Here is a 14,502-nt window from a genome sequence, read left to right as displayed (position 1 = left end):
GGAAATTATACTTCTGGAATGAGAGGCTGGTACTTAGATTTATCACAACAGTTTTATCTCCAGAGGCAGCCAGATAACATCACAAGGCTTTTGCCAGCAACCTACTAGCAATTATTACTAATGAACAGTAGGTTCTACATCAATGAATTACCAAATAGAGAATCCTTCCCCTATCCCCACCCCTGAGGATTTTAGAGAAGTGCTTTTTTTTTTCCCCTTAAAATTAAGCATGAGTTTATCTGTTCACAGGCTTCAGGATTATTCAAAGTATTCATTTAACTGCTATTTCTCAGATTCTTATTCTTCATTACCAAACACACTAAGTGCCTTTATTTTGAATGTTTTAAACTGCATTATTACATGCCACCTGCCATCTTATTTGAGGGACACACACAAAAAGAAACATTTATTCTAGGATAAGAACTTTAAGGCCAACATTACTTGTAAAAAATAGGAGGATTGGAGACTGGAAACATGGCTTCTAAACAGATGGCAATTGTCTTTGGAAGAGGGGGAGTCCTACAGAGGAAGGGACTATTATTAGATCAAGGAGTATTCACCTTGGCAGGAGTTTTAATGAGGATCCAATTTCTCTGACCAGTTAGTCAAAGGAACTGAGTGCTTTTGCCTGCCAATCTCCAAACAAAATGTAAAATATAATACATAAGGAGATGATAACCTCGTCCTCTGGCTGCTTCTTATCTAGGTGGGAAGCCAGAGTAAGATATTTGTGACACAGCTGAAGAACACAGAACTGCAGTAGATCAGATTATTCAGCACCCGTATGCAGGCATTTTGCCAAAAGAAAGGGGGAAAAGGGCTCAATGCTTTCAAACAAAACTGCCTTAGGGCCTGCTACATAGGGTGGAATCAAGTACAACAGGATACTCCCTCCATACCCACCACCCACCAATCAGTTATTTTTTTCTTTTTACAAATTAGGGCTCTACAGGGTTTTGTTTAAAAAAAAAAAAAGAAAAAGTTCAAAATTAACAAAAACACAAGTTTAAAACCCACTGAACTGAAAGATCTCTAAGGTCCCTTCCAGTTAATAATGCTCTACAATTTATGATGTCTCTATCAACCCTGACTTATCACTGAGAGCACCAGATTTTGAGCAGATTGTTGAACATTCTGCTCAGCATTCTTATGTCTACCTTAGGATGACATTATGTCGGTTTTGGAGAAACAGAAAAACTGGATAACATAGCTTCAAGGCCCTAAGAAAGAATCAGCGGAAGATACTCACTTCTGAATACTTACAGTAAAAAAAAAAAAAAAAAAATTGGTCAGTTAGCAAAATAACTGAAGACTTTGGTAGACACAGCTGGCTGCCACTGTAGAGAATTATTCTCAAACTGTCTAGTAACACGGCATCAATAGCAGTCCATCTTAACACAAAATTTTGTAGCTCTGGACATCACAATGAATCACCTAGCAATACCTTTAATAATAAGATTAAATCCCACTGTTCAATATAATAATTAAATGCCAACACTGACTTAAAGAAAAAACACCTCACTGTGATGAAATAAATACCCGAGACACCTTGAACTTATTACCATATATGCTACCATCAAAACAGAGTGAGTGGAAGCCTGTAAGTGTTCCTCCCAAAGGCTGAACATGGCAAACTACACTACCTGACCCCTGCCTGAGTACTCATTGCCTTTACTGTAATTCCCACGGAGCATAACCAGTATTAATCATAACAAAAGAATGAAGTGAAGACTCAAAGAATATGCTGGGTTTTAGGGGTCTCTAATCTGGTATAAAATCCACTCATAGGGAAAACAAAAATAGTTATTAGTAAGAGTTATATATAGCTGAAATGTTCCTCTATTAGTTCACCCAAGGAAAAACTATTATCATTTGGCTCAAATATGAAATTTATACTGATTTTGTTCATTAATGCCTTTAGTTCTCTGCAATGTAAGTTTGAGTCATCAGTCTGGAAAGTTTGGACACAGTATCTTCAGGAGTCTGCCTGTAGAACTGTTGGAGTATCTCTTTTTTTTTTTTTAAGATTTTATTTATTTGACAGAGAGAGACACAGCGAGAGAGGGAACACAAGCAGGGGGAGTGGGAGAGGGAGAGCAGGCTTCCCGCGGAGCAGGGAGCCCGATGCGGGGCTCGATCCCAGGACCCTGGGATCGTGACCTGAGCTGAAAGCAGACGCTTAACGACTGAGCCACCCAGGCGCCCCGGACTATCTCTTTTGACAAGCACCCACACGTACGCTGCACACAGGCAGGTTCATTTGAAGAATACACTTGCCTTCACTCAACGTGAAGAGACAGAATTGAGCATTACTAAGTAACTGCCCCCCCACTCACCCCACCACTGTGCACGTGCATACGCACGCACACACACACACACACAACTAAACAAGACAGCATGAAAACTGACACAAAAACAAAACCGAAACAATAGAAAACAATTTATGGTTGGTGTTCCATATAGCTACAAGATAGTATGTTCTATAGACTTAACAGAATTAGGAAAACTTCAGTGGCAGATGCCTTCTAAAGAAAGAGGTATACAGGTATAAATGTGTTCTCAGAGGCATCATCACCTGACAGACATCAGAACGGATGCCAGTTTTCCAAAATCCTTGACTACTTAGCTCCACTGTTACTTCTCGCCTCATTGTATTCTTCTGTCGTATTTTTTGGAGCGCTTCCTAGAAAAGAACTCATTATGATGAGTAACCTGACAGTTGTAAAGCAATATTAAGCCAAACATCAAGCATTAGAAAATAAGCTGGATTCATTCAGTATCACCTTTTGTTCAGGTATTCAAACCTCTTCATGCCAAATTACAATATTTTATTTGAAATGAAGGCCAGGATGGTCAAAGCCTTGGGTATGAGCCCGCCTTTCCTGGTAACTAGATAAGAAAAAATCTAAACCAAATCGACCATTCTGTTGAGTTTAAACAAAAAAATACCCTTTTGCTGATAAAAGAAACAAAATGTGATGTTTGGGACTTAAAATCAGCATGTAAAAATTATATTTGTATCAAGCCTTATGTTAAGCATTTACATCTAAGAAAGACAATCAGTAAATTAATCTGCAACCCACATAATTCTAAAAGCTGCCTTCTAATTTGCAAAACCCTTACAAAACCTCTTGTAGCAACGGTACATTCTATTTTAAAAAAGACAATGATTTAAAACTTTTGCAAGACATAATCAGGAGCTGACTCTTCCCTTTAACCTCTCTTCAAATAATTATTAAAAAAATTTTATATTTGCACACTTACTCAATAAAAATCTCACAGGAATTCATAATAACAGGAATTATCACACTGCCTGCACCATTGATTAAATGGCTACTACAGGTCAAATACCATTGGAGGAAAGTTAAATGGAGTATCTCAGAAGTCCACACAACCACCCTTTTCCCCAGATGCAACGACAAGAAAAATTTCAGTCAGTCTCCCTTAGCCTTGGTTCCCTCTTAAAATGAAGCTGTCTGGCTCAAGTCACAGGAAGTGACAGGACCAGAATGTAAACACTTTTCCCAGCTTTAAAGCCTTGCTCTCTTATACTACCCAAAGCAAAATAAAACCTCAATGAGACAAAATTTATGTTGATACTGAATCCATTTATTTTTAAAATTATGAATTAAGAACTAAAACATAAATGATCCTGGAATACAGGGATAATGCTACTCATTAGTAAAACATGAAATTTGCGATATAAAACTTTATGAAATAAGTTTACCCTACTAAACTAACAGACATATGGAAGGCAATCTTTTACGACCTTAAGACCAAGAAATTTGAGTAAGACCCAAATTCTATTATGTACAGTCTAATTAATGATAAAAGGTTGACCAGGCAATTGTAAAATTTGAAAAATTTCAATAAGATATATTTATTCCCAATGGTAGGAATCCATTAAGAAACAAGACTTTCGCGGGGTGGGGGGGATGCTCCCTTAGATACTAAAAGATGAAAAAAAAATCAATCTGTATACTAATGTAAGGAAAGAAAAGTATGATTTTTTTTAGAAGTATTTTTCCATCTTATTCTAGAAGTATGGTGTAATGCAATAATCTTGAAATAAATCTGAAGCACATCATCATTAATCCCGGAAGAACAGGATTTGATACCAACCTCCCTTTGCGCCAGCTTCTGTTTGTCAGTTTGTTTAACTTTGGGACTATTTGCTAGGAGGTGGCGAAGTTTCACGTAACTCTTCCAGAGTTTCTGGTACCTAAGGAAAAGGACAGACAGACATCTCAGACAAAAAGTAGGAGAATCTGAAGTGCAATAAAACCAGCTGTTTTAATAGGCCTGCTGAATCATAAATTACATTCTTTTGGATATCCTTAATGGCAACAAACCTTCATTCTAAGGAAGGATCTGATTTGGGGGCAGTGGGGCAGGATGACCAAGAGTCATCTGGAACCTAGTGATTAAGCTGGTAATTATACATCTGTGTTGAAAATGAGGTGTCACTATATATGCCCGAATCTCTCTGGAAAAAATTCCAAAGACACATAAAAACCAACAGAAACATGTATCATTTCTCATCATTACCTATTTTATTTAAATATGTACTTTCTGATGTTGTTGAAAGAAAGACCCCTTACTTAACAAGGACACAGTCGGTCTCTGAACTGCCTACATTGAAAGTAAAAGTTGGAGAGTATTAGAAAAGAGAACACCGTTTGTGCCAATACCCAGCTATACCCAAGCTGTATCCATTTCTCCACTGGAGAGGGAAAAAGACAAATGCTGTGCACCAATTTGTATTTACCATGACAAAAATAAGCATATTTGTTGCAGCCAAATATGTGATAATCAGTCTAAAGGATCCTGGTAAAGCGTCCTGGGAATGAAGAGAAATGCAGTCCTGCCATCTGAGAGTCCACGAGAGCCTATCACATTCTACTAACATTTGTGACAAGAAGGGACTTTCAGCGAATTTTCTGTCATATTGAAACTGCTCCTTTCTTGGCCTTAGCTGGGTTTCTCCTTTTTGGTAACAATTTTTTAGAGAATGGAGGAAAGAAAGAAGTACTTACACAGTGCCTGGTTCACTGCTTCATACTTTTATCCAAAGGGGGAAAAAAAAGAACAAAACCCTTTAGCCTCTTCTAATGTATCAGCCAGAATTGTATTTATGAATTGAAAATCTCCCATGCCCTTTTCTCCCATTATGAATCCTTAAAAAAAAAAATTAAGTCAGGAAACTGTTTGTTTGTTTACCGAGGTAGGAAATCCAAACACTTCTGAAGAATATAATGGTACTATTTCCATTCCCACACATCCTCATCTTCTCCCAGAAAAACACTAACAAGCCAGTTGGAAAAACTCAAATGTGGAAAGTAACATCAATTCTAAGAGTCAGAAGTCATGCCTTTTCCTTACAACGCAACCCTTGACTTTGCATGGGATCTTGAGCTCTTATTAAGATGCCTCCCAAAATAGAATTCTGCATAAATCCGGCAGTGCTAGGAACCAACATGGTGCTACTTTCCTCTAGAGTGCACTGAAAAAATAAATAATAATAATAACAATAAATATTATGATGAATAAAGGAAAAGTTCCTTAAAAGTTAAAAATATACGGGACTCATGTTGACCAAAATTGCCAAGGATAATCTATTGAATAATAATTTCCTGCAGTCAAATCAAGAGAGAAAATAATTCTTCAGGAGCTACCAAAACTTGTTTCATTTGGTAACCTAAATTTGGAAACATGGTTCATTTCAGGTCTTAATTTTTTAATAAGAAAACATCCACTAAAGGGTATTCCTTTGCTAATTCAGCTGTTAGTAGAAGGTGAAATTGGCTAAGACAAACACCGAGAAATATCTTACTGTGGGTCTCCTGCATAACTCAACTGTGCAGGGCGTATCCCAAAGTGGACGATAATCGGAAAAGTAATCACATCAGGGTTGAACTGTTCACGATCCAGTTGATCAATGCGGACAGAGCTAGGTTTCTAGAGAGAAAAATCAAAGCCATTTATTCCCATAAGAAGTCTTTCAGTATTGACTTTAACCTAAGTAATAAAGAAATTAATTGGATTTTTTCTGGGAAAGCCTCATCCCCCAAGGGAAAAATGTCATTTAAAACCCATTAATCATAGCAGCTATACTATATAAAAACTATAATGTCATCCCTGTAAATGAGTCTATGCCATTTGGCATAATGAACAATGATTTTGTCCTTTTTTGCAGTCCACGTAGAAACCTTTAAAAATTAAACTTTTAAAAGGACACCTAGTCAGATATAACTTTTCCTGAACCTCTCCAAAGGCACAGGGGAAATATTCCACATCATGGGGAAGAAGTGTGCTGGCTTATTCTGTTTCATTTCACATTTCAAATGAATGGCTTACTTCTATTCAGGATGCACAGATGCCTCTCTATATCCTTTTTTCCATTAGTTCTCTGTGTATCTTGTTTTTCCTTTCTTTTTTTTAAAATTGCAGTGTAAGTCACATATAACATTATATTGGCTTCAGGTGCTGGACATAATGATTCAATATTTGTATACACTGTGTAATGATCACCACAATAAGTCTAGTTAGCATCTGTCACCATACAAAGTTACAAAATTTTTTCTTATAAGAACCCTCAAGATCTATTCTCTTAGCAACTTTCAAATATGCAACACAATATTGACTTATAGTCACTATGCTGTACGTTATATCCCCACGACTTATTTATTTTATAACTAGAAGTTTATGACCTCTTGATCCCCTTCACTCATTTTGCCCACTTCTGGCAACCACGAATCTGTTCTCTGTATCTGAGTTTGGTTTTGCTGTTTGTTCATTTGTTTTTTAGATTTCACATGTAAGTGAAATCATACAGTATTTGTCTTTTTCTTTTTTCACTTAGGGTAATACCTTCAAGGTCTATCCATGTTGTTGCAAATGGCAAGACCTCATTCTTTTTTATGGCTAAGCAGTATTCCACTGTGTGTGTGTGTGTGTGTGTGTGTGTGTGTGTGTGTGGATCCATTCATCTATTGATGAACACTTAGATTTTTTCCATATCTTGGCTATTGTAAATAATACTGCGGTGAACATGGGGGTGCGTATCTTTTTGAATTAGTGTTTCTGTTTTCTTCAAAATACCCAGAAGTGGAACTGATGGATCATGTTTTTTAATTTTTTGAGGAACTCCTACACTGTTCTCCGTAGTGGCTGTACCAATTTACATTCCCACCAGTAGTGCACAAGAGTTCCCTTTTCTCCACATCCTCACCAACACTTGTTATTTCTTGTTGTTTTGATAAGTCATTTGAAAGGTATGAGGTGATAATTCACGGTTTTGATTTGCATATTCCTGATAATTAGTGATGTTGAGTATCTTTTCATGTGCCTGTTGGCCATTTATATCTTCTTTGGAAAAATGTCTATTCAGATCTTTTTTTTTTTTTTTTAAGATTTTATTTATTTATTTGACAGAGAGAGAGAGAGCTAGAGAGGGAACACGAGCAGGGGGAGTGGGAGAGGGAGAAGCAGGCTTCCCGCGGAGCAGGGAGCCCGATGCGGGGCTCAATCCCAGGACCCTGGGATCATGACCTGAGCCGACGACAGACGCTTAACGACTGAGCCACCCAGGAGCCCCTCCTCTGTCCTTTTTTAATCGGATTTTTTTGTTGTTATTGTGCTATGTGAGTTCTATGTTTTGGATATTAACCCCTTATTAAATATGTGAAATGCAAGTATCTTCTCCCATTCAGTAGGTAGGCCTTTCATTTTGTTGATGACTTTCTTCGCTGTATGGAAATTTTTTAGTTTGATGTAGCTCCATTTGTTTACTTTTTTGCCTGTGGAGTTAGATATAAAAAAATCACTGCCCAGACCGATGCCAACGAGCTTCCACCTATGTTTTCTCCTGTAAGTTTTATGGTTTCAGATCTTACATTCAAGTCTTCAATCCATTTTGAATTACCTTTTGTGTATGTCCTAAGGTAGTGGTCCAATTTCATTCTTTCACATGTGGCTGTCCAGTTTTCCCAACACCATTAATTGAAGAGACTATCCCTTCCCCATTGTATATTCTTGCCTCTTTCACCATAAATTAATTTACCATATATGTATGAGTTTATTTCCGGACTCCCTATTCTGTTCCACTGACCAATGTGTCTGTTTGTTTTTTTGGCCAATGCCATACCGTGATTACTATAGCTCTGTTGTATAGTTTGAAATCAGGGAGCATGATGTCTCCAGTTTTGTTCTTCTTTCTCAAGATTGCTTTGGCTAGTCGGGATCTTTTGTGATTCCATACAAATTTTAGGATTGTTGTTTATCCTATTTCTGTGAAAAATGCCATTAGAATTTTAACAGGGTTTACACTGAATCCATAGATTGCTTTGAGTAATATGGACATTTTAATAGTATTAATTCTTCCAGTCCATGAGCACAGAATACCTTTCATTTATTTGTGTCTTCTTCAATTTCTTTCATCAATGTCTTACGGTTTTCAGAGTACAGGACTTTCATCTCCTTGGTTAAATTTATTTCTAGGTATCGTATTCTTTTGATGTAATTACAAATGGGACTGTTTCTTAATTTCTCTGATAGTTCACTGTTAGTATATTATAAAAATGCAACAAATTTTTGTGTACTGATTTTTTCACCCTGCAACTATACTGAATTCATTTATTAATTCTAACAGTTTTTTGGTGGAATCTTTAAAGGTTTTCTATATGTAAAGTCATATCATCTATAAATAGTGACAGTTTTACTTCTTCCTTTACAATTTGGATGCCCTTCATTTCTTTTCCCTACCTAATTGCTCTGGCTAAGACTTCTGCTACTATGTTGAATAAAAGTTGGCATCCTTGTCTTGTTCTGATCCAATGTATTCCTTTAATTCTACACCTTTAAAATAGAAGGTATGGTAACATAAAAATCAAATGGTTAAGTTTCTCATTATGTCCATGTAGGTCATTTTTAAAATTTAACAGAAAGCCTCATTTTTTTTTTAATCTTACAGGAAGAAGTGAACAAGTGGTTCCTTCTTTAGCTAACAAAATAACTTTCTTTTATCCTAAAAGTTTGTTTGTAAAAAGATGGTAAAATCATAAGAGTTTTAGCAACCTCCTTGCTTATTCTCAATTCTCACAGCAGTCCCTAATTAGAAACTAAACTCTTACCAAGAGATGGTGGCATCTTTGGCTCAATTGCTTTAGAGCCAAAGGCTACAGAATTAATCCACATGGAGGCCAACAGCTTCATTTTGTCATAAAACAATGCCTACAACTAAAGTCTCGTTGGCGGCCTGGTTTGTCCAGACAGAGGGGTTTCAATGGTAAAACCAGGAAACCTTCCAGCAACTGAAACAAGCTGGTCACCCCCTCACCCAGCTGTAGCCCCAGTCAGCCATCTGACAAATCCAAGCAGGTGACAAAGTGAATAGATTTCTGTAAATTCATACATGTTAAAAAACAACTTATACTTAAGTTTTAAAAGAATATTTGAATGTCACTTAACGGTCAAAAGGTCCCTAGTATCTGAAAAAGTTGACTTCTGCTCTCAAAATTAATAAGCTAGAGAAGATTTTGGCCACAGGTAATCTAATATAAAATTATTTTAAATGCCCTTCATCAGTAGCAACCTGTTATTTAGGTCTAGGAATTGTTGCCAAGATTTTGGTTTTTGTTTTTTTTTTTTAATTTTATTTTGTTATGTTAATCACCATACATTACATCATTAGTTTTTGATGTAGTGTTCCATGATTCATTGTTTGCGTATAATACCCAGTGCTCCATTCAATACGTGCCTCTTTAATACCCATCACCAGGCTAACCCATCCCCCCACTCCCCTCCCCTCTAGAACCCGCAGTTTGTTTCTCAGAGTCCATAGTCTCTCATGGTTCGTCTCCCCCTCCGATTCCCCCCCCCTTTCATTTTTCCCTTCCTACTATCTTCTTTTTTATCTTTTCAACATATAATGTATTATTTGTTTCAGAGGTACAGGTCTGTGATTCAACAGTCTTACACAATTCACAGCACTCAACAGAGCACATACTCGCCCCAATGTCTATCACCCAGCCACCCCATCCCTCCCACCCCCCACCACTCCAGCAACCCTCAGTTTGTTTCCTGAGATTAAGAATTCTTCATATCAGTGAGATCATATGATACATGTCTTTCTCTGATTGACTTATTTCGCTTAGAATACCCTCTAATTCCCTCCACGTCATTGCAAATGGCAAGATTTCGGGGGGGTTTTGATGGCTGCATAATATTCCATTGTATATATGTTACCACATCTTGTTTAACCATTCATCTCTTGATGGACATCTTGGCTCTTTCCACAGTTTGGCTATTGTGGACATTGCTGCTATAAACACTGAGGTGCACGTACTCCTTCGGATCACTACATTTGTATCTTTGTGGTAAATACCCAGTAGTGCAATTGCTGGGTCGTAGGGTAGCTCTATTTTCAACTTTTTGAGGAACCTCCATACTTTTCCAGAGTGGCTGCACCAGCTTGCATTCCTACCAACAGTGTAAGAGGGTTCCCCTTTCTCTGCATCCCCACCAACATCTGTCGTTTCCTGACTTGTTAATTTTAGCCATTCTGACTGGTGTGAGGTGATATCTCATTGAGGTTTTGATTTGGATTTCCCTGATGCCAAGCGATGTTGAGCACCTTTTCATGTGTCTTTTGGCCATTTGGATGTCTTCTTTGGAAAAATGTCTGTTCATGTCTTCTGCCCATTTCTTGATTCGATCATTTGTTCTTTGGGTGTTGAGTTTAATAAGTTCTTTATAGATTTTGGATACTAGCCCTTTATCTGATATGTCATTTGCAAATATCTTCTCCCATTCTGTCAGTTATCTTTTGGTTTTGTTGACTTTCTTTTGCTGTGCAAAAGCTTTTTATCTTGATGAAGGCCCAATAGTTCATTTTTGCCCTTGCTTCCCTTGCCTTTGGCGATGTTTCTAGGAAGAAGTTGCTGCGGCTGAGGTCGAAGAGGTTGCTGCCTGTGTTCTCCTCTAGGATTTTGATGGACTCCTGTCTCACATTTAGGTCTTTCGACCATTTTGAGTCTATTTTGTGTGTGGTGTAAGAAAATGGTCCAGTTTCATTCTCCTGCATGTGGCTGTCCAATTTTCCCAACATCATTTGTTGAAGAGACTGTCTTTTTTCCTTTGGACATTCTTTCCTGCTTTGTCAAAGATTAGTTGACCATAGAGTTGAGGGTCCATTTCTGGGCTCTCTATTCTGTTCCATTGATCTATGTGACTGCTTTTGTGCCAGGACCATACTGTCTTGATGCTTATAGCTTTGTAATAGAACTTGAAGTCCGGAATTGTGATGCCACCAGCTTTGCTTTTCTTTTTCAACATTCCTCTGGCTATTCGGGGTGTCTCCTGGTTCCATACAAATTTTAGGATTATTTGTTCCATTTCTTTGAAAAAAGTGGATGGTATTTTGATAGGGATTGCATTAAATGTGTAGATTGCTCTAGGTAGCATTGACATCTTCACAATATTTGTTCTTCCAATTTTGTATATCAAAGCAGCAGGATACAGTTTTAAAAGAGTTGCACAACTGAAAATGTTAGTGAATTATTCATGTTTTCATGGTTTTAAACACCATACTATGGCATCAACCAAGGAAACAGTGATTTAAAATATCTATAGCATCTTGAAATTTATAGGGGGGAGAGATGAAATAAGTTCTAGACTTTGGCCACACCCTACAATATCCATCACACCAGCTTTGAGGAAGAATAAAAAATATTCTCGCTAATGACCAAAGTATTCCCTGGCAGAGGCAAAGTGCCTCGGGAGGGAGATTAATTCTTTTAAGTTCTGCAGCAATAAAGTACTTAATGTGACCATAATGGCTTGAAAAATTTAATAAATTCCCCAATATTCTTACCAATGGGTAATCCTTCAAAGCAAGTACTGCAGAGGATGAAATATACTGCCATGTCTCCTCTGCTCTATTCGCAAAAGATATAATGAAAGGATGTTTTTGTGATACTGAGTTTTCAGGATAATTTCCTCCTTTAAACATATTTTTATTAACTTTAACATGTTCCGAAGTCTGGCACCCAAACTTACCTTTCTTAATTTATTTCTGATTACTTTCTAACATAAACCTTTCATCCTGACTAATCTGGTTTCATTATCTTCAAAATTGGCCATATATCCTCCCAATATACACATTTGATCATGCCAATAAGTTATACAATTTCTCGATTCCTTAAAGACCTCCCTGTAGCATTTATAAAGTATCCCTGGCAGCCTGGTCCAGTGATCTCGCCTGAGATCAGATACAGGCTTTCCTGATTGGCTTTTGTACTGACTGGTCTATGGACTCAACAATTCATCACAGACTCCTTTCACATGGATATGCCATGAGTCTGCGCCTGGACAAACAGCATATATAATGTGTAGACTTCACTAGCACCTGACTCACATAGTAATAGCCCAACAAATGAGCTAAATGATAATCATGGTAATGGAATAAATGTCCTCTATGCTAATGGCTCAAAACCATGAAGGGGTGAATCAGAAAAGCACCTGGAGATTTTTTTTTTTTTAACAACAGATCCTTGGGCCCCATTACTTGGGAGTATATATGGGGTAGGGATGATCAGGGCATTCATACATTTTCAAAAGCTCTTCAACTGATTCTAGGATTTCAGGAAATGTTAACCAAGCTATGGAAAGAAGCCCCAGGGTGAAAGTATTCCCAAAGTGTGCACTGTAGACCGTGGGACTCTTCAAGCAGACCCACCAAGATGAAAAGGTGTGTCTCCCACCACCCTCACTCCCACCCATCTTCTGACCCTGCTATAAAACTGGCAGAAGAAATGTAAATTTATGCAACTGTTTAAAGAAAAAAAATAAAATTCAGAGTTATACTGTCATAATGCTATGACTTGTATATTTCTTTTAGAGTTACTTTAACAATTAGTTATATGGTTTAACAATATAATAGCAAAAATTGTATGATTTTAAGTTTTAAACAAGTTTTATGTTTAAACATGTTTTTATTAAACACTTTCACTTTCTAGACTTGTTTGAAATAATCAGTATTAGCTGGAATGTTTGCTTTGCAAATAGTAACATTTTGTTTGTGCAGATGTTACTGTCTTGCTACAAAAAGTTGATCCAGAGTCTTTATTTTTATGAATCAAGGCTTTTAAGCAATTTGGCAGCCTTTTAAAAACAACAGCTTTGTTTAAATAGATTATTCTGTTTTTTTACATAAAAATATTTTAATTCTCCATTTCTGGAAAACTTCATCCTGATAAGATGCCAATATATAACTATTTTATGAAACAATAACATACTTCAGAGAAATATTATAATTCATATAAATATATAAAACAGCATTTTCTTTATAAGAGAAACCTACTTAACTTTTAATTCTACTCTTTATTTTTTATATTTTTACTTCAAAAATTAATATTAGAAGCTAATTTTAATACAAAACACTTAAAAAACAAAGAAATGGGAAATATTTGTAATAAGTATGGCAAAGGATCAACAAAAAAGGACAAATATCACAGAAGAAAATTAGATAAGGGGTATTAATAGGCCATTATCAAAAGAAAACATGAAAGGCCAGTAAACATTTAAAATATCAATTTTTGTTAGAAACCAAAATAAATACAAAACTGAACTATATAATTTTTTTCCCTATCAGAGAGTTTTTTTGTTAGACTAGTACAGTATAACCAATACAAAGAAAAGGGCATGCTCATATACTCTTGGTCAAAGTGCAAATTTTCCAGCCCTCTAGAAGGCAATTTACACGTATCCAAGGCCTTAAAAATGTGCCTGTCTTCAGCCTATTAACTTCACTTACAGGACTCTTTCCTAAAAAATTAAATGGACACACATTCAAAGATACATACATGTTTATGTATATATGTGCTTATATACACATATACAAATTCAATACAGTAATATTGGTGACAGCAAAAATCTGAAAGCAACCTAGGTGTCCGTCCAATAATTGGGGCTTAATTAAATAACTTAGGAGCCTTTTAATTACATTTGTAAAGAAATTTAAGACTATGGAAAAATAATTTTGTGATTGTTGTTTCTGGAAGAGGATGAGAAGAAAAAGGTCTAAATATGAATATTGAGCTGTATCATGCCAATTTTGTTTTAAGACAATATGAAAGTATCTATCTAAGGAGACTAGAAAAGTGAATAGTAACATCTCTGGTAAATGGAATTATGGATAACTTTATTGTCTTCTTTGGGCTGTTTCTTTATTTTCTTAACTTTTTATAATGATGATATATTACTTTTATACTCAGAAAAAAAAAATCAGATCCGAACATATCTAAAAACTAATCAGATAAACTTACTAGTAAATATGACTACATTATAGTATTTTTTTATTTGCTAAATATTTAAAAGGAAAAATTACTCAAAGGATAAGAATGAATACTTCAAACTTTTAAAATGTTCTGTTACTGTTTTTTTGAACATTCAAACTGAAAAGAAGGTGGTTCAGTCTCAGAACATGTAAGCACCAGAACATAC

The 14,502-nt window shown here is 36.2% G+C and overlaps 1 protein-coding gene across 9 annotated transcripts in view; it reads right to left on the bottom strand.

Moving 5' to 3' along the window:
• Positions 1–14,502, bottom strand: part of DROSHA (drosha ribonuclease III) — a 120,272-nt gene that overhangs the window by 55,512 nt on the left and 50,258 nt on the right. For 8 of the 9 annotated variants that reach the window (XM_045863136.2, XM_045863085.3, XM_045863093.3 and 5 more), the window contains 3 exons: positions 5,834–5,958; positions 4,123–4,222; positions 2,576–2,683 (listed from right to left, as the gene is read on the bottom strand). In XM_045863136.2, coding sequence (XP_045719092.1) covers positions 2,576–2,683; positions 4,123–4,222; positions 5,834–5,958 — 333 coding nt within the window. The remainder of the gene's footprint in view (positions 1–2,575; positions 2,684–4,122; positions 4,223–5,833; positions 5,959–14,502) is intronic. The other variant, XM_054504678.2, reaches the window with a different exon arrangement.

This window comes from Mirounga angustirostris, unplaced genomic scaffold (genome assembly GCF_029215605.1).
Source record: "Mirounga angustirostris isolate CCGP_5_RB_7025 unplaced genomic scaffold, mMirAng1.0.hap1 SCAF_7, whole genome shotgun sequence".
Lineage (NCBI taxonomy): Eukaryota > Metazoa > Chordata > Mammalia > Carnivora > Phocidae > Mirounga > Mirounga angustirostris.
The sequence above is the reverse complement of the archived record's forward strand: the minus strand, read 5'-3'. Positions and strand labels throughout refer to the sequence as shown.